Raw genomic sequence first — 20054 nt, 5'->3', positions numbered from 1 at the left:
CCAGAAGCCCAAGCATCTCCGACATACTCTGCTATAATCCGATCTCTCCAATCTCTTGAAATCTCTGCCAAAGCACATAAGTGAGGTCTCCGAGATAAGGCATCAGCCACCACATTTTTCTTACCGTTGACAAACTCTATGTCAAAGTCATAAGCCTGCAATTTAGTCACCCATTTTTGTTGCCGGTCATTAAGATCACGCTGGCTCATGAAGTATTTAATACTGTTGTGATCAGTCTTGATCACAAAACGTCCACCTACCAAATATGATCGAAATTTGGCCAATGCATGCATTATGGCCAACATCTCCCAGTCATAGACAGAATAACTCTTCTCAACTCCCCGGAGCTTCCTACTCTCGAATGCAATGGGATGCTTCTCCTGCATCAATACTGCTCCAGTCCCATCACCTGATGCATCACAATGAAGCTCAAAAGGCTTCGTGAAATCCGGTAGAGCTAGAACTGGACATGAAGACATTACCTGCTTGAAATGCTCAAAACACCTCTGTGTTGCCCCTGTCCACACGAAGGCTCCTTTCCTGGTAAGATTTGTCAAGGGTGTAGCGATCTGTGAGAATCCCTTAACAAACCTCCTATAAAAACCACATAAACCAAAGAATCCCTTAAGCTGTGTAAGGTTTGTGGGAGTAGGCCACTCTACAATAGCTCTAATCTTTTCGGGATCAACTCGAACGCCATCTGCACTAATGATATGCCCAAGGTAAAGGAGCTCAGTCATGCCAAACTCACATTTAGTTTCCTTGGCATACAATGACTCTCCCTCCAAAATAGATAACACCTCCTCCAGATGATGTAAGTGCTCCTCTCAAGTCTTACTGAAGACCAAGATGTCATCAAAGAAGATCAAAACAAATCTCCTCAGCTGCCTCCTGAATACCTAGTTCATACAACTTTGAAATGTAGCGGGTGCATTGGTTAGACCAAATGGCATAACCATGAACTCAAAGTGGCCATAGTGACATCGGAAGGCTGTTTTCTCAATGTCCTTTGCTCTCATCCTGATCTGATGGTATCCGGATCGCAAATCAATTTTGGTGAAGAAGCATGCCCCATGCAACTCATCAATCAGCTCATCAATCCTAGGAATGGGATACCTGTTTTTAATTGTTTTCTTATTCAGTGCCCTGTAATCGATGCACATGCGCATCGTCCCATCTTTCTTCTTTACCAATACTACTGCTGAAGCAAAGGGGCTCTTATTGGGCCTGATATGCCCCATCTCCAACAAATCCTTAATCGCCTTCTCTATCTCATCCTTGTGTTTCTTAGGATGACGATAGGGAGTAATCATAATTGGTTTGGCTCCCTCCTCGAGCTCAATAACATGTTCCATCCCTCTGTCAGGAGGAACCCCATGAGGAATATCGCTAAATACTTTAGCGTGTCTATCAAGTATCTTCTAGATATCTGGCGGATGACTCTTTTCTTGTGGCTCTGGTGAAGTTGGCATAATGTAGCACTCTGCCACCCACTCTATGTCATCATGACGAAAAAGTCTCTGCATTCTCCTCAAGGACACTACTCTGCGACCTCCATCTGAAAGTCCTCTAAGTACCACAGTTCTGCCCTCATGCTGGAATCTCATCTCCAATTTCGCTAGGTTGAGTGTGAACTCAACTAGTGAAGCCATCCATGTCATGCCGAGGATGACATCATAATCTCCCATGTCCACAGCATAGAACTCATCCTCCAACTCGTAGCCATCTCCAAACCTGATATGAAGATTAGATATCTTCCGAGTGCATAATAATTTATCACCGTTAGCCACCATGACTCTAAACCCATCATGCTCCTCTGTCTGTAACCCTCTCCTGGCTACCAACTGTGCATCTATGAAGTTATGTGTAGCCCCAGTGTCAATAAGAGATATCACTTTCTGCCCCTGGATAGTACCCCTGACCTTGAATGTGATTGCCTTTTGGGCCCCTATCAAGCGTGCCAACGATCTATCATCCTTAGGAATGCTGCTCTCCTCTATAGTGTTACCCTCATCTGAATCGAAGTGTTGATCCTCCCCCTCTGACTCTGACTCTTCTACTGAAAAATACTCCATTTGATTTGCCTTAGCCTTGAGAGAACATTTATGAGATAAGTCCCAAGGCTCTCTACAATGGAAGCACAGCTTCTTCTTTCGAAGTTCATTCAAAGTTTCATTGTCTAGTCCTTTTGATCCTTCTTTGGGTTTGCTATACTCTTTTTGAAACGGTTTTTTGTCTTTGTACTTGCGGTAGGAAGAATCTATTGAATGGTTTTTTCCTTTGTATACCGAAGGGGCTAAATCTCGTGCCTTTTTAGTTGCTTCAACTAAGGTGAGTGGATCATGTCCCTTCACCCAACCTCGTAATGGATCAGCAAGACCATCACAAAATAACACCACCAATCTCCTAGGAGAGATATCAGTAACAAGTACAGACAAGCGCTGAAACTCAGCAATGTAAGCATCCACAGAACCTGACTGTTTTAACTGTGCTAGCTCCTTGAAATGTAACTCGGGATCCCTAGTATCAAATCTCTCAATCAGTGTTTCGGTGAATTCCTCATAGGATGTAATCTGATTATGCCCCAAAGTCACCATGCCATGATGCCACCATTCATGTGCAACGCCATCCAAGTGCATAGCCGCATACTTGATAGCCTCCTCCTCAGGCATAGGATTTAGCTGCAAGTATGTATCTACCTTCTGCACCCAAGCTCGTGCAGTCATCTTCCCTGAAGCATCATAATAAGGTAAAGAAAGTTTTTCAACTTTCTTTCTCAGCTCAAAGTTTTGATTCCTCCCTCCTGCTCTAGGCATGTGTCTCATCCTCAAGTCCATATAATCTTTGAGGGAAATATCCGCCTGAAACTCCGGTCCACTAGCCTCCCAATCCCTCCTGAACTGATCCTGTAACTCGGTAATTTGCAGTTCATTTACTGGTTGAACCGGATCTCTCGGTGGGAAAGTGGGTAGAAGAGGTCTCGAGCTCGCAGTCCGCGCTGGGCGTGCAACGTGTCTAAAGTTATCAGCCTCATTCCCATTGTTGTCGTGTCCATTATTACCATTAATGTTATTCTCAGGACCATTGTTGTTGCCTTGGCCTCCATGGTTATTGTTTCCCCCATTGTTATTGTTTCCCTCATTGTTATTGTTTCTGTTGTTGGCATCACCTGGATTAATATTGACACCCATCTGTCTAGCCATGAGCTGCAACATCATGTCCATTCGCCTATTCTGCTCCTGCTGCATACGCTGCCCCTGCTCTAATGTATCCAGTAATTGTCTGAACATTACCTCCCCCTGATCTGGACCGGCATTCCCGCCTCCGCCTAATCCTATATTCCTGTCATCTCGATCACCCATATTGTTGTCCTAATCAAAGAATATCTCCTCTGTGTCTATATGGTTGGATTCAATGTCCCCTGCACGGATGTACTAGACTGTTTGCTTTGCAAGTCTGAAATCCTATTTTGTCTTGCTCTGGTATCGTGGAAATTATAAGGCCCTTGTCACATGCTCAAACATAAATGCTTAGCCTGTGTTTTTTATTTATTTCTGATTTTTGTGTTTTGACATTTCGTCAAACACTTTTCCCTCTATCTGGCTGTTCCAAATTCCCTATAAGACCTCCACAGGATGGCAGGACTAATAGCTCTGATACCACTGTAATGGGCACCCCTGAATGTCCCAAAAAACTAAACCAAATTGCTGAAAGGAATTATGTCAAACAGTATGCATTCAACCTCTTATTTCTCCGTTTAATGTTTTAAACCCCTTATAACTCCGAAAATCAAATGTTTATTTGTTTGTTGTGTTTTGTGCATGGAATTGGTATCATACAACATAAACAAGAAAGAAACTACAATAATATGCAAAGTGGAAATGAACTGCTGCCAATTAAATGTTATTTTCAGAATTCATAAAGACAAATACATGGCAGATTTATCAACTCACTAATTACTTCAGCATTATTGACATAATACTCCAGCCCATGCTTTCGAACTTGCTACTACAGTACTTTGTCTTTCAATCAGTCCACTACCTTCGTAATATCATTCCCTCAAAACGGCATAAGCGTCGGACAAGTAGTGAAAAAGATATGAGCAAAATACCAAATCTGTCTGTAGCTGGAAATGCAACTAAACTCCTGATAACAAAGCCGATAACAAAGAATTCCAAAGGCCAAATCCCAAGGGAATGACGTCTAGAATGTTACAAGAGAGGATGAACGTCCTCAAATGCCAAGAACGGAGCTGCAACTCACACACCAATTTCTTCTCATATTCCACCTCCCTAAAGAAGCCATAAATGCTTCCTTTTATTCTATTTCCAAGGGTCCGCTCAACTCATATGGGCAATGTGGGATAAAAGACGTGTAGTATATAAAACATATATTAAAATACCCCTTATGTCTCCCTTGGTTACACATCCTCATAAAATAAATATTAAAGTAACACTTTAATATTTTACAATTAAATTAGACGTTACTTTAGTAAAACTTTAGGCATTAAAATGTATTAGCAATCGGACTTCGAATAATGCGAGTGATAGCTCATCGAAAAGCTCTCACCGAGGAGTATCAAATCCAATCACCAAAATTGACCTGCACTGCGACTTACTAAAAATAGTAAGTATGCCTGTAACTGAGTAAATCAACTTCATTTTGGCCCAAACTGGAAATGACTAGGCCAAAACACTCCAGGATCCCATTAAACCCTTCGTTAGCCCTCAGGACCATGTAGAACAAGGCTTACGCACACACACTTGGTCAACTGCTAAAATGGGGACATTACAGACCTCGTCCCTTACAACACACAACAGCCCTACTAGAAAACAATAGCAATAGAATGTGTTGTTTTTGGCATAACACTCATCCACCTTCATAGGAAATGTTGATGGTATTATTCAAAGATGGTTCTATGGAGTAGAGCATTAAAAGATAGTATAATTCAAGAGAAAAAATAATTCTTTTCGATTTAAGATTGAGAGTTGTCAAGTTGTCCCCTGACAATAACCAAAGGAAGAATGTGACATCCCATGCTTTTGCAAGGCATCCAGGGGACATTTCCCCTTTACTGGTGACAATGGGGACCGATAAAGAGATGTATCCCCCACATTTCTATATCCTAGAAATGTGATGATTTGGGGAGGCAAGAAGAGGAGGGGTACTACATCCACATGGAACACTACCAAAAACACAAATGTTAAAAAAAACTGGTGAGAATAACCTGTAGCAATAGAGATGAAACTATTTGATTACAAACATTAAATCTCCATACTCACGCCAATTAAAATGACCTGAGTTTGGTACTAATTGAAGGTACATAAACTCTGAAAACAAGAATCCTATGGCCATGAGTCCAGGACTAATCGAAAACTCAAAATCAAAATTCAAGGGCTAGCAATAATTGGATGACCCAATCCAAAGAATAGCTAGAATGGAATAGCCAAAACCAATTCAAATGACCCAACTATAAAAGTCATTACTAAGCCTATGGCTAGTACCCAATGAAATGATCCAAATTCCAATCTGAAGAATCCTATCTCCAACAATAGTTAAGGGTGCCCAAGGAGTTCATATTCAACATTAACTCAAATGACCTATATTCAATAATAGCATAAAGCCCATGGCAAGTAAAAGTTGTAACGATCCAAAGTAAAGAAAATCAGTAGGCCTATAGCAAGTACAAATTATGATGATCTGAATTCTAAAAGCCATTCATAACAACCAATATCAATGGAATAACCCAATTTCCAAAAGTTAAAAAGAGCCCCATAGCCACAACCAATTAAACTCAACCAAAATAATAAAGCAAAAAAGTAGGAAATGGTTGTAACCAACATCAAATGAAATAGCCCAAATCCCTAGAAGATCTCAAAAGGTCAAAGTGGCCCAAATTAAATAACATCAACAAACTATTAATCCAATGGATAGCAAAAAATTAAAGGTATCAATTACTAAAGAAAAAGATAACAAGAATAAAATGGAAAGCAACAATAGAAAGAGCCCCAAACCCAAAACATGTAAAGTAGCCTTGATTAGAAACAACAAAAATATACAAAGAAACCAACACTCATTTTCAGCAGATGTATATATAATGAAGAAGATAATGGCTGGTATTAGCTAAAATGGCCCTAGTCAAAGAAACCATTAATGGTTATTGTCAATATCAATTGAAATGATCTAAATGTCCAAGAACAACCACCCTATTGTAACCAGTTGAAATAACCCAAATCCAACAATCCATTAATTTTATAGCCATAGCTAATTGAAATGTATGAAATTCTATATTGCTAAGTTCTATAGCCTATAGTTATTCTTCTTGAACCTAAAACACCACAATAAATAAACATAGTATAATCTTCACTAACAATTACAAACCAGTAACCTTGCTTATAAACTAAAAAATAAATTGAATTTTTAAATTGAGTGTTCATTAGTTATACTTTCCTTACAAATTCGTACCGCAATAAATATCTAGCCATAGCTAAATGAAATGTATGAAATTCTATATTGCTAAGTTCTATAGCCTATAGTTATTCTTCTTGAACCTAAAACAGTCGGTCCAAGTTTTGATAAAGCGCAATACGATGATTGTTGGTGTGTCCTGATTTTTACACGTGCAATAATACAAGGACTAAACAGCAATGTAGGAAGATGTCTATCCCTCCCCCATAAGATGCATCTCAAGGCAGGGGGTGTATCTCCAAGTATTTCAAGTTCTTAAAAATGATCAAGCATAAATGGCAGTCCAATAACAATATGTTAAACCCAGCATATGTTAACTCCTCGCACTTTACTTCATTCGTGATCGAAATGCCTCATTATTCTCATAAAATCTCTTGTGCGTCACCAAGATTTCAAACAAAGTCTGCCACAAAATCTATGCAGCGCCTTTTTGTGCAAAACATTTCATTTCCAGCTATTTTCGTGAACTTAAAATCTCCCACGTGTCACCAAGAAGTCAACCACAAAGTGTCTGCCATCTCTTTCTACACAAAAATTTCTATCTCCAGCTAAAAACTATGCCTTTGTCCCTTCAGTTGTCAAGTCATGAACAAATTGCTGCCAGAAGGAACAAATGCCTATTTTTGCCTCCAAGATTGAATCTTCATATGAATGAGATTTCTTTATTTTCACTGCCTTTACTCAAAGTTGGCACTTCCTTGCTTTTCTATAGATAACTCTTTTCCATTCCTTATTAAAGATCAATGTTTGTTTTTAAAATAGCAATAGCATCAATTCAAATTTGTGACCAAAACAAAACTTCTAAGCTCCTAAAAACCCATGCTTTATACAACCATTGCTAAAAATGTAATGATCCCATCTTTTGGCCTTCACGTTCCCAAAGTCTAAGTGGAGGATAAGAAAAAATTAAATTAATTTCTTATAAAGTCATTCAATTAAAATTAAAAAGTGACTTCGTATTTAATTAATTTAATTATTAATTACAAGGGAGCAGCTTCTAGGGTATGTATTAATTATTGGAAGGACGAAAGCCTCTCGTGATTTAATTAATTATTGTCAGGGAGGAATTTCTAGGGTATGCATTAATTATTGGAAGGAGGAAGATTCTAGCTCTTGCAATTAATTAATGTTTTAGTTCCTTCCAGAAGGATGAAGAAAAGGATAAATAGGGTTGAAAGTCTCATTGTTGAGCATGGGATTATTATATCGGATGATTATGACTTGCATTTGATAAGAGCTTGGATGTGTAAATCACACTCCTTTTTTGGCAATAGAGGACGTTCATTCTCTGTTGTAACATTCTAGACATCATTCCCTTAAGGTTTGGCCTTTGGAATACATCTCTTTGTACTTGATTGCAGCATTTTTAGAATTAATATAATTTCAGCAGTTGATTCAGCTTTAGGGCATTCCTGGGTGTCCATTACAGTGGTATCAGAGCTGTTTCGAGGGTATCCATTACAGTGGTATCAGAGCTATAAGTCCTGCCATCCTGTGGAGATCATATAGATAGCCGGATAAAGATGTATATTAGTCCAGATCAAGATGTGATGTTTAGACAGTTATTGGGTACATTAGAGAAGGGGCAACGTATGCAACAGGAGCAGAATAGGCGAATGGATATGATGTTGCAACTTATGGCTAGAAAGATGGGCATCAACATTGACGATTTGTATGTTGCTCCAGAGCAAAAGGTAGTTGATTCCTCAGGTGGGATCAAGACATGTATAGAGTCAGCCAGTTATGATGTTGGTGATATGGGTGTTTCAGTGGAATCAGTAGAAACATGTGCGCAAAGTCAGGAAACCACATATGAAGCTTTGTCGGGAGATGGTGCTGTAGTAATAGTGGGATTAGGAGAACATGAGGATACTATCATATCAACAGCCACTTCTGTGTCAGTTGAACCATCCAATGGGGAGTTTAATGGTATAAATGCAGTGGTTGATGTATTTTCGAATGAAGCCACACATGTTGATGATTATGAGTTTTCATCAACTACAAATTCGGTTCAGTTTTCTGTTGTAGCAGTTAATGTTGTTCCTATGTCCATATATTTCGATGCAGCAACACCTATTGTTGATATAGTTAGCATGAGTACATATGGTTCACCTGCAGTTACATCTTTTTCAATGCATGATGGTGATAATATGCATTCCAGTCCAATATATATTATTATGTGGATGGATACAGGGAAGAAGACTTTTCATAGATCTTCTATGGAGTTGCCTTATGGTGACATTCTGACTTCATCAGCACAAGTTTTGAATGCTAGGCTACAGGGGTTAGTCTTGATGATGTGGGTTTGCATTTGGTTTAACTTCCATATGGATATCACATATTGGGATCCAAGTGGAGGTTGGAATTCATTATGTTACTTAATTGCTTGAGGACAAGCAATTTCAAGGAGGGTGGATTTGTAATGATCCCATCTTTTGGCCTTCACGTTCCCAAAGTCTAAGTGGAGGATAAGAAAAAATTAAATTAATTTCTTATAAAGTCATTCAATTAAAATTAAAAAGTGACTTTGTATTTAATTAATTTAATTATTAATTACAAGGGAGTAGCTTCTAGGGTATGTATTAATTATTGGAAGGACGAAAGCCTCTCGTGATTTAATTAATTATTGTCAGGGAGGAATTTCTAGGGTATGCATTAATTATTGGAAGAAGGAAGCTTCTAGCTCTTGCAATTAATTAATGTTTTAGTTCCTTCCAGAAGGATGAAGAAAAGGATAAATAGGGCTGAAAGTCTCATTGTTGAGCATGGGATTATTGTATCGGATGATTATGACTTGCATTTGATAAGAGCTTGGATGTGTGAATCACACTCCTTTTTTGGCAATAGAGGACGTTCATTCTCTGTTGTAACATTCTAGACGTCATTCCCTTAAGGTTTGGCCTTTGGAATACATCTCTTTGTACTTGATTGCAGCATTTTTAGAATTAATATAATTTCAGCAGTTGATTCAGCTTTTGGGCATTCCTGGGTGTCCATTACAGTGGTATCAGAGCTGTTTCGAGGGTATCCATTACAGTGGTATCAGAAACAGCTCTGATACCCTCGAAACAGCTCTGATACCACTGTAATGGACACCCAAGAATGCCCAAAAGCTGAATCAACTGCTGAAATTATATTAATTCTAAAAATGCTGCAATCAAGTACAAAGAGATGTATTCCAAAGGCCAAACCTTAAGGGAATGACGTCTAGAATGTTACAACAGAGAATGAACGTCCTCTATTGCCAAAAAAGGAGTGTGATTCACACATCCAAGCTCTTATCAAATGCAAGTCATAATCATCCGATACAATAATCCCATGCTCAACAATGAGACTTTCAGCCCTATTTATCCTTTTCTTCATCCTTCTGGAAGGAACTAAAACATTAATTAATTGCAAGAGCTAGAAGCTTCCTCCTTCCAATAATTAATGCATAACCTAGAAATTCCTCCCTAACAATAATTAATTAAATCACGAGAGGCTCTCGTCCTTCCAATAATTAATACATACCCTAGAAGCTACTCCCTTGTAATTAATAATTAAATTAATTAAATTCAAAGTCACTTTTTAATTTTAATTGAATGACTTTATAAGAAATTAATTTAATTTTTTCTTATCCTCCACTTAGACTTTGGGAACGTGAAGGCCAAAAGATGGGATCATTACAAATCCGCGCTCCTTGAAATTGCTTGTCCTCAAGCAATTAAGTAACATAATGAACTCCAACCTCCACCTGGATCCCAATATGTGATATCCATATGGAAGTTAAACCAAATGCAAACCCACATCATCAAGACTAACCCCTGTAGCCTAGCATTCAAAACTTGTGCTGATGAAGTCAGAATGTCACCATAAGGCAACTCCATAGAAGATCTATGAAACGTCTTCTTCCCTGTATCTATCCACATAATATATATTGGACTGGAATGCATATTATCACCATCATGCATTGAAAAAGATGTAACTGCAGGTGAACCATATGTACTCATGCTAACTATATCAACAATAGGTGTTGCTGCATCGAAATATATGGACATAGGAACAACATTAACTGCTACAACAGAAAACTGAACCGAATTTGTAGTTGATGAAAACTCATAATCATCAACATGTGTGGCTTCATTCGAAAATACATCAACCACTGCATTTATACCATTAAACTCCCCATTGGATGGTTCAACTGACACAGAAGTGGCTGTTGATATGATAGTATCCTCATGTTCTCCTAATCCCACTATTACTACAACACCATCTCCCAACAAAGATTCATATGTGGTTTCCTGACTTTGCGCACATGTTTCTACTGATTCCGCTGAAACACCCATATCACCAACATCATAACTGGCTGGCTCTATACATGTCTTGATCCCACTTGAGGAATCAACTACCTTTTGCTCTGGAGCAACATACAAATCGTCAATGTCGATGCCCATCTTTCTAGCCATAAGTTGCAACATCATATCCATTCGCCTATTCTGCTCCTGTTGCATACGTTGCCCCTTCTCTAATGTACCCAATAACTGTCTAAACATCACATCTTGATCTGGACTAATATACATCTTTATCCGGCTATCTATATGATCTCCACAGGATGGCAGGACTTATAGCTCTGATACCACTGTAATGGATACCCTCGAAACAGCTCTGATACCACTGTAATGGACACCCAGGAATGCCCAAAAGCTGAATCAACTGCTGAAATTATATTAATTCTAAAAATGCTGCAATCAAGTACAAAGAGATGTATTCCAAAGGCCAAACCTTAAGGGAATGACGTCTAGAATGTTACAACAGAGAATGAACGTCCTCTATTGCCAAAAAAGGAGTGTGATTCACACATCCAAGCTCTTATCAAATGCAAGTCATAATCATCTGATACAATAATCTCATGCTCAACAATGAGACTTTCAGCCCTATTTATCCTTTTTTTCATCCTTCTAGAAGGAACTAAAACATTAATTAATTGCAAGAGCTAGAAGCTTCCTCCTTCCAATAATTAATGCATACCCTAGAAATTCCTCCCTGACAATAATTAATTAAATCACGAGAGGCTTTCGTCCTTCCAATAATTAATACATACCCTAGAAGCTGCTCCCTTGTAATTAATAATTAAATTAATTAAATACAAAGTCACTTTTTAATTTTAATTGAATGACTTTATAAGAAATTAATTTAATTTTTTCTTATCCTCCACTTAGACTTTGGGAACGTGAAGGCCAAAAGATGGGATCATTACAAAAAATTTACAGTTTTCAATCTAGCCTGCAGTAGTTTCTCTTTGCACCACTAGAGGAAGTTTTACAGTTAAAGACTGAGAAAGATACCAAACAGCTGGACTCAATTAACATCATATTTGATCTATAATTTATCTCTCTAATCCCAAGTATAAAATTCAGTATAGATTTGTTTGTATTAATTCTAGTTCAAGATTGATCCTGTTTTCTGTGTTTGTTGAAAGAGATTCTAGATTTTTAAAAATCTAGTTTTACTATTTCGGAACTGTTTCAAAGTTGTTCAGATTAGGGGAGAAACAATTTACTTTTGCTTTAAAGCATCTTCAAAATACTAGTGAAAAGCTTCTCCCTCTATGCTTCAAAGCTATTTTAAAACTACAAGCTTCAACATTGTCACAAAAAGAGGACGGTGAGGATCTAAAACAAAAAGAAGTCTCTTGCAGCTTGCATTCTTTGATTGAAGAGAAGTCGATCCCAAAATTCCTTCTCCCTTCTTTGTCTTTTGTTTGTTGATTGTTGAATGAACCAATTCAGAAACCTGTTGCTAGCATCAATTAATAAATTCCAAATTATCAAGCCCGTCATCAGTACCGATTGAAATGAACCAACTTCCAAGAAGAAAAGCAAGAAGATTACAGCCAGCGCCGAAAACATAAAAGTAAAACGTGGACACAAAGACTAAAGTGATAAGATAAAATAAAACCACCGAGCTCAGGGCCATTGCAAACGAAATGAACCAATTTAAACAAAGAAGAATAATACGAAGCAAATGGAAATACAATATTGCAATGGCCCAGATGCAAAACATGTTAATATAAGGGCATAAAACAAAAGAAAAAAACTTAAACCTATACTTTTGTTCAGCTAGATAGAGCGGTGGTCAAGCAACAAACGAAATGACTGTAATACAATGAAATCATATGGTTGGTATTAATTTTCATATGATCCGAATTCCAAAACCAAGAACCCCCTGGCTAGTTCAAAATCCATTGACCTTATAGACGACAAAAATTCAAAACCCCACTGCACCTATGGCTAGATGAAGTGAAATAATTATAATTCTGTAAACAAGATTCATTTTCCGAGCAGTACAAAATTAGAAAACCATTGCAATAGCCCAGACGCGTTAGGAAAGAAACAATTGCAATGGCCCCCAGAAACAAAGCAAATAGATACAAGGAGGCAGAACTAGGAATCAAAACAAAAGAAAATTAAACCTATGCTTTTGCTCGGCTAGTATACATACACAGAACAGGGCGGAGGCCAGCTCAAACAAAATGACCCAAATACAACGAAACCGTTGTTTGGTACTAATTGATATGATCCAAATTTCAAGACCAAGAATCCAATGATCAGTTCAAAAAATCATTAAACTTGTGGCCAGTAGCAATTAAGATTATAGAAGATCAAAACCCCGTTAAACGAGAATCATTTTCCCAACGGCTCAAATTTTATAAACCTTTAAGCCTGTGATTATAGCAATTTTAATGCCTGGACGGGCTGGTCCAATCGAAAAAACTGAATTCGACAATACCTTAAAAACAAAACAGAAACTGAAAAATAAGCAAAGCAAGAAAAGACACATACCTGTGTTCGCCCAGTGTACAAATACTGAAGCAAGGCATGTAGAGTTGGATACTCCACATGAGGCAATCTAATGACCCCTTCCACCATGACAAGCCCACCACAACTGAAGGCCAATACCAGCTTGTGTGCAGGCACAATCCTCCCTTCAGGTCCCACCATTATTCTCAAATCTGCCAATTCCCAACTCTCCAGAAACCGCCCGAATCCCTCCTCCTCTCCCAATTCTTCCTGTTTAGACCTAAAGTCGGGTGAGGGCAGCACCCTAATATTTCTATACCCAACGTGCTTGTCCCAGCTACTAAGTCCCACATATTGCACCTTAAACTTGCGCTGCTTATCTTGCCATTGAAACATCACATTGTACCCAGGATCCCCACCTTTACCAATAGTAATCAAACCATCGTAGATACTGATCCAATAGCTTTCGAACCCCGAGGTAGAACAAAGGCCTAATCCCACCTCATCCACAACACTAACACCATCAACTTCTATCTTCAACCGCCTGTTTCGATGGCTCCCGAGAACAATTGTGTAATTGGGAGCGTTATCACGCCTGTAATGGTAGTGTTTACCGCCAGCCTGCTCCTTGAAAACCAGTGTTATGTCGTTGTCTGCGTAGGCCTCAAAGACTATACAACCCCTCCCTGCCTCCCTGAATTTGAGCTCATCTTCCAACAGCCACTGGCACGAAAAGGGAGGCACAATCACCAGCCAGTTGAAGCTCTCCATGTTATTTCTCTGCTGCTCCTGCAATTCCCCAAGAACAACCATGATGCATACACACTGTAAATCACGCTGCTCCTGATGAATATAATATATTTATCTGCTGGAGAAGACACGATTTTCAATTGGGTATGAATTGAATAAGGCCCTTATGTTGTTGCCGATTAGGATTGAGAGAATAAGTTGATTGCGCTCGCTGACCTACATACCTACATACATACAATCTGATGCACAAGATGTGATTTTGAATTGATTATTCAATTGCATCAAATCTTTTTGTTGTTGATAAGGATGACAAATCAAGCTGTGGCCGTTGATGTCTACACTGAGTGCATAACCATTATGGCCTATTCATGGTATTTAAATCTAGTGTCGCAGAAGCTTATTCTTTCAAATGGGTATCAATTGAATCGGATATTTTAGCTTTGTTGATAACGATGAAAGCAAGTACAAACGCTGCTCCCGATCCTAATTCGGATGCTGATTCTGTCACTCTCCACCCACAAACACTTATCTACATAAATATCCGTCTTCTAGTTACGTTTAGGATTCCCACAAAACAAAAATGGTAACGAATCTTTTAATGGGGCTGCTTCTAGGATTCCCAAATAGAAGAAAATGAATTTGATAAAACCAATGTATGGATTGATTGATTATTGTTCTCCAAAAATTAGTTAGGTTGATAGAAATATATATACAAATGGCTTTATAAACATTATAAAATGCGTAGTTTTTTTAATGTAAAATGTATATTAAGAAGTATATATGTTATTTTTATTTTGTAGTCTTCATTTCATTTATTCTAAAAGTTTTTGCAAGTGAGCTTCTTCTTTTTTATATTAGCACAGTCTACAAGTTATTTTGTATCTTTGTGTACCTCTTAAAGGAAAACATCAGTTGAATGTGGAGGTTGCTTAGTGGCTTGACCATTGACATGGTTGTAAAAGTCATACCCTCTCTCTTAACCTTGCCAATGTTGATTGTTGCCTTGTGTAGTGTCAGGCCTTGGGACTTTGTATTGTTATAGCCCATGTCATTGCTTTGGTATTTATCCTCAGTTGTCTAGTGACATAGGAACTACCAACAAAACTACGAGACCATTTTCATTCCATGGAGGGGCATGGTAATTTGAAATATCGCTAAAACATACATTGGAATGTTGAGCACGTTGTAATGAGTTCTATAAACAATTAGAGTTATTTCACCAAGAGACTTATTGACGAGGCTTGTTGATGTCCATATGTTTATTGTTAACATTATGCACCAGTCTTTACAAAGTAAGATCTACTTCTCAAGTTGTTCTTCACTTGTTGCATTCTCTATTGTGCTCCTTATACTTGTCACAATGCTTATTGCTATTGCGCAATTTAATAGTTTTAACATCTTTCTATTATGTAGCTTCACTACATCATTAGTAGAAAATAGGTGCATTGAGTTGTCAAATTCTTCATTTTCCACTAATGTTATTTGTTTATTTGTGTGTGTCATCAAGAATTGCAAGTCATCTTCTCTTAGCTTCACTTCTCGTATGTTCTCTAATATACAAGGGAATTGTGCCTATCTTGTACTTTTGTTATCTTGTCGAAACATTATCTTTAAGGTGACTATTGTCGTGAAGTATTCCCATAATATTCTGATGTAGGAGCATCTTGCATGGAAAAAAAAATTTAAAATGAAAAAAAAAAAAAAAAAACTGGAGGAGAGAGAAAATGATAAAATTTAGAGGAAAAATAAAAATAAAAATAAAAAAAGGAAAAAGGAGAAAAAAGGAATTTCTATTTTTGAGGTGCATAGGTGGCGTAAATAGAAAATCAAATAAGAATGGTTGTCATTCCATTTATCGAGGTGTGTAGGTGGAATTCTAGAAGTTTGTGGACACTTTATCAAAGCATGCATTTAATATTTGTTGGGTTAGTGGTAGTGCTTAGTTTTATTTGGGTGGGAATTAAATATTTGTTGAAAGGTAGTTGTATTTACCTTTTATCCCACATTTGTTGTGTTTGTAATGTCTTGGGTTGGAAGTGCCTATTTAAGCAAGGCATATGAGCATTTCTAATCAAGCTTCAAGGTGTGATCTCTTCTTAGTAGAAGCTTGGAGAGAAGGAGGAAGTAGAGGAGCGAGTTTTCCTGAGTCTGTGGATAGAGCACCAAATGAGAGGCAGTTTACAGTAGGATTATGGTGGAGTTGCCAGTTTGTGAGAAGAGTTAGTGGTTGTGGTTTAGAAACAAAGAGGTTGCTTGGTGGCTTGCGAACACAAGTTGAGATCTTGAAGGTTTCTACCAAAGTGTGGATTTGGACTAGCTAATGTTTGGGTTGGATCTTGAGGGATCTTACAGAATTGTTATTGTAATTGCTTTGTATTTGGTCGTAACCAGGAAGGCCTTACAACCTGGCACATTGCATGTAACAATTATTTTATGAATAAAGAGTTGTGATTTGATATCAGATCGTGTATTGTTATTGTGTTTTCATTGTGTGGTTATTTGTTGGGGGCTAGGACATCTCCTTTGGGGATTCTCCTATCTCACTATGTCAGATGGTATTAGAGCAAAGGTTGTTCCTGAGTGTGTAGACAGATCGCCGAAGTTGAGGCAGTTTGCACTAGGACTTGGGTTGGAGATGTTGATCCGAGTTGATCTTGATCTGGTGGTGGATTTTCTTTCTGGAGTCCTAGATCTCTTAGTTGCGAGGTGGCAGATCATGGTTCTGACTTGTAATTATAGAGGGTTTCCAGATGGATTGATGGATGTGAAGATGGAAGATTGATCTTGTTGAGGCATGATCGCAGAGAGTTTATGGATTGCAAATCTGTGGTCCTAGACTTGTGATGTGGTTCCTAATTGTCCATGTGAGGTGGCAGGTTTCGATCTAACTTGCAAACAATTTGGTTTTATCACAAGGAACATGGGAAGGATTTTTTGTAGAGGGTTTACGAAGATCTTAGAAGATGGCTCTGAGAGGATTCGACCCTGAGATGATTGTGAATCTCCGTGATGTGGTGGAGAGGAGGTTTTTTGAGATGTTTGCTCAGTTTGAAGCTAGCTTGGTTGATCGAGTTAAGGATGGAGTGAAGAAGGAATTCCATAGATGTTTGTGGAGTTGGAGCCCATCGATCCGAAAGAGAATTGTTTGGTCAATTAAGAGACTTGTTCCTAAGAGAAGTTGGCATGACAAGGTCGAGGTGGAAGAGGTTGATTTTGTTGATCAGTTTGTGGAGCCTAATACAGAACCTACAAAGCAATTGGAGGTTGTTGCTGAAGATATTCCTAACCTTGTTGATGTTGGGATGGAGATTGTGGAGCACTCGGTCATGGATGATCTAGTTGTTGTTGGTGATGATTTGTATGTTGCAGAGCATCTTGTTGTGAGCAAAGAGATTGCCGGTGTTGTGAGTTTGACATATGTTGCTAAGGAGTTACATATTGTTGTTGATATGTAGTTTGTTGTTGCTGATGTGGATTCACTAGTTGCTGATGTGAGTGAGGGTTTGTCGATGAAGCATTATGTTCAATTTGTTCCTGGGAGTGAGCATGTTGATTGGATGGTTAATATTCTAGTGTTTGACAGAGTGATGCATATGTGGATGATGGGCAGATTGGTTTTCTTGTCCCTGTTGAGGTGGAAACCTTTAGTGAATATGAAGATGGTTGTAGATCTTTCTTTTGGCATCAAAGTGTGGGACACACTTTTTTTTTCTACCTAGGGAGTTTGATGCATGAGCATCTTGCATGGGAAAATTTTTAATTAAAAAAAATGAAAAAAAAAAACTAGAGGAGAGAGAAAGTGATGAAAATTAGAGGAAAAATAAAAGAAGGAAAAAGGAGAAAAAAGAAATTTATATTTTTGAGGTGCATAGGTGGCATAAATAGAATATTAAATTAAAATGGTTGTCATTCCATTTATCGAGGTGTGTACGTGGAATTCTAGAAGTTTGTGGACACTTTTATCAAATCATGCATTTAATATTTGTTGGGCCATGTGGTGGTGTTCAGTTGTATTTGGGTGGAAATTAAATATTTGTTGAAAGGTAGTTGTATTTACCTTTTATCCCACATTGGCTGTATTTATAATGTCTTGGGTTGGAAGTGCCTATTTAAGCAAGGCATATGAGCATTTCTAATCAAGCTTCAAGGTGTGATCTCTTCTTAGTAGAAGCTTGAAGAGAAGGAGGAAGTAGAGGAGCGAGTTTTCTTGAGTCTGTGGATAGAGCACCAAATGAGAGGCAGTTTACAGTAGGATTATGGAGTTGACAGTTTGTGAGAAGAGTTAGTGGTTTTGGTTTAGAAACAAGGAGTTTTCTTGGTGGCTTGCAAGCACAAGTTGAGATCTTGGACGTTTCTACCAGAGTGTGGATCTAGACTAGCTAGTGTTTGGGTTGGATCTTGAGGGATCTTGCAGAATTGTTATTGTAACTGCTTTATATTTGGCTATAACCAAGAAGCCTTACAGCCCGACACATTGCATGTAACAATTATTTTATGAATAAAGAGTTGTGATTTGATATCAGATAATGCATTGTTATTATGTTTCCACTATGTGGTTATTTGCTAGGGACTAGGACATCTCCTTTGGGGATTCTCCTGTCTTTCACTGCATCATATTCTAGTAGTTGTTTGTGTTCTGTAGGTAGGTTTATCCATCACATGTGGTAATTTTGTGAGGTCATTAACAAGAATTATTTGGGCTCCTCCAAAGTACATGTGGTGAAAGTGAGGAAATGTTTGTCTTAATATGCTATATGTGTTTAATAGTAGCTTTGACCCTATGAAGTTGAGTTTGTTGATTAAGATGTATTTTCCATCCTTTAATTCTTCTTGAAATTTTTGTCAAATTAATTAGATATTTCCTAATTAACTCTAGTTGTTTAAGCTAAACTTTAGACATATAATAATTAATTCTTTTATTAATTATTTTAGATGCAACCTAGGTTAGACCTTTTTAGGATTTTGATCTCCTTTATAAGGATGATCTCTCATTATAAACATGCATTTGAGATTAATTCTTTGTTGATAATAGAAATCTCTTTTTTGCTCATCAAGAATGTCTCATCTATGGATTTGACAATTCTTGCCTCCATAATTTTTGCTTCTATCTTTCTATGACAGGTGTTTGCATGTAGGTTTTTCTTGGCAGCTATGACGTTGATCTTTTGTCAACTTCAACATGTTATCAGAGCTCCAGATCTTCACACCCCTATTTTGTTCATGAGAAATTTGGCATTAGTTTTCGTATTTGTGGCTTTTAGAGGATTTTGTATTGGATTTATGGGGGACCTATTTTCGGAGCACTTTGAACAAAAACGGACATCACTGTTTGGACAATATTGAAATCTAAGGCAAAAACCCCCATTTCTATATAAATATGTCTCGTTTGGACAATATTGAAATCCAAGGCAAAAAAAATTGCACCCAAGTCATTTTGATCTAGGCACATAAATCGAGGCAATGATATTTTTGATGTTTTTTGTCAAATATTTTATTGCAAATTCCTCTTTTACAAAAATGGTGATTTTGTGAGAAACATTTGTTTTTGCCTTTTGTACTTGTGGTACCTATATGGATAAAGATGCCCTACTCGCTTTTTTTTTCAGACCCACTCAAGCAAAAAATTTGTTTTGTTACGGTATGCAGGCTTGTACTAGTCAAAGGCATTGTGTGATTGGGTGTTGCATGGTACTTAGACACGAGCAAAGGTGAAGGTAGTTTTTGAAATCTGCTCAATGTTTTTCTTTGCAAATTGCATCCATCTCTTCTTAAGATGTCAATCCCAAGTCCTTGGAGTTGTGTTTCTTCATGGCCTTGCACCTTTCTTCTCACCACATCGATCACATTGAATAAGCTTTTTTTGGTGATCTTGCGACACTTCCTGTTCTTTTTGGCATGTTGAGTGCCCATGTGGGTGGTTTATCCATGGTTCCCAACATTTTTGGCTCCAATCTTAGTTTATAAATTATTCCCTTAAGGGGGGTGTTTGTAGTTGGTTCTTGAAATTTGTGGTAAGCGCAAGGTAAAAGAGAGTAGGGGGCTCCTTGGATGTCACAT

At 37.9% G+C, this 20054-nt stretch overlaps 1 protein-coding gene across 5 annotated transcripts in view; it reads right to left on the bottom strand.

Moving 5' to 3' along the window:
- LOC149538298 (BTB/POZ domain-containing protein) overlaps positions 1–14076 on the bottom strand; it is a 77844-nt gene extending 63768 nt beyond the window's left edge. For all 5 annotated transcript variants that reach the window (XR_016356031.1, XR_016356032.1, XM_089799678.1 and 2 more), the window contains exon 1: positions 13290–14076. Coding sequence is in view for 3 of the 5 variants with exons in the window: in XM_089799678.1 (XP_089655804.1) it covers positions 13290–14060 (771 nt within the window). In the remaining 2 variants the exon portion in view is untranslated. The remainder of the gene's footprint in view (positions 1–13289) is intronic.
- Positions 14077–20054: the final 5978 nt, after the last annotated feature.

This window comes from Cupressus sempervirens, chromosome 9, assembly GCF_028749045.1.
Source record: "Cupressus sempervirens isolate cs-2001-9-10 chromosome 9, ASM2874904v1, whole genome shotgun sequence".
Taxonomy (NCBI): Eukaryota; Viridiplantae; Streptophyta; class Pinopsida; order Cupressales; family Cupressaceae; genus Cupressus; species Cupressus sempervirens.
The sequence above is the reverse complement of the archived record's forward strand: the minus strand, read 5'-3'. Positions and strand labels throughout refer to the sequence as shown.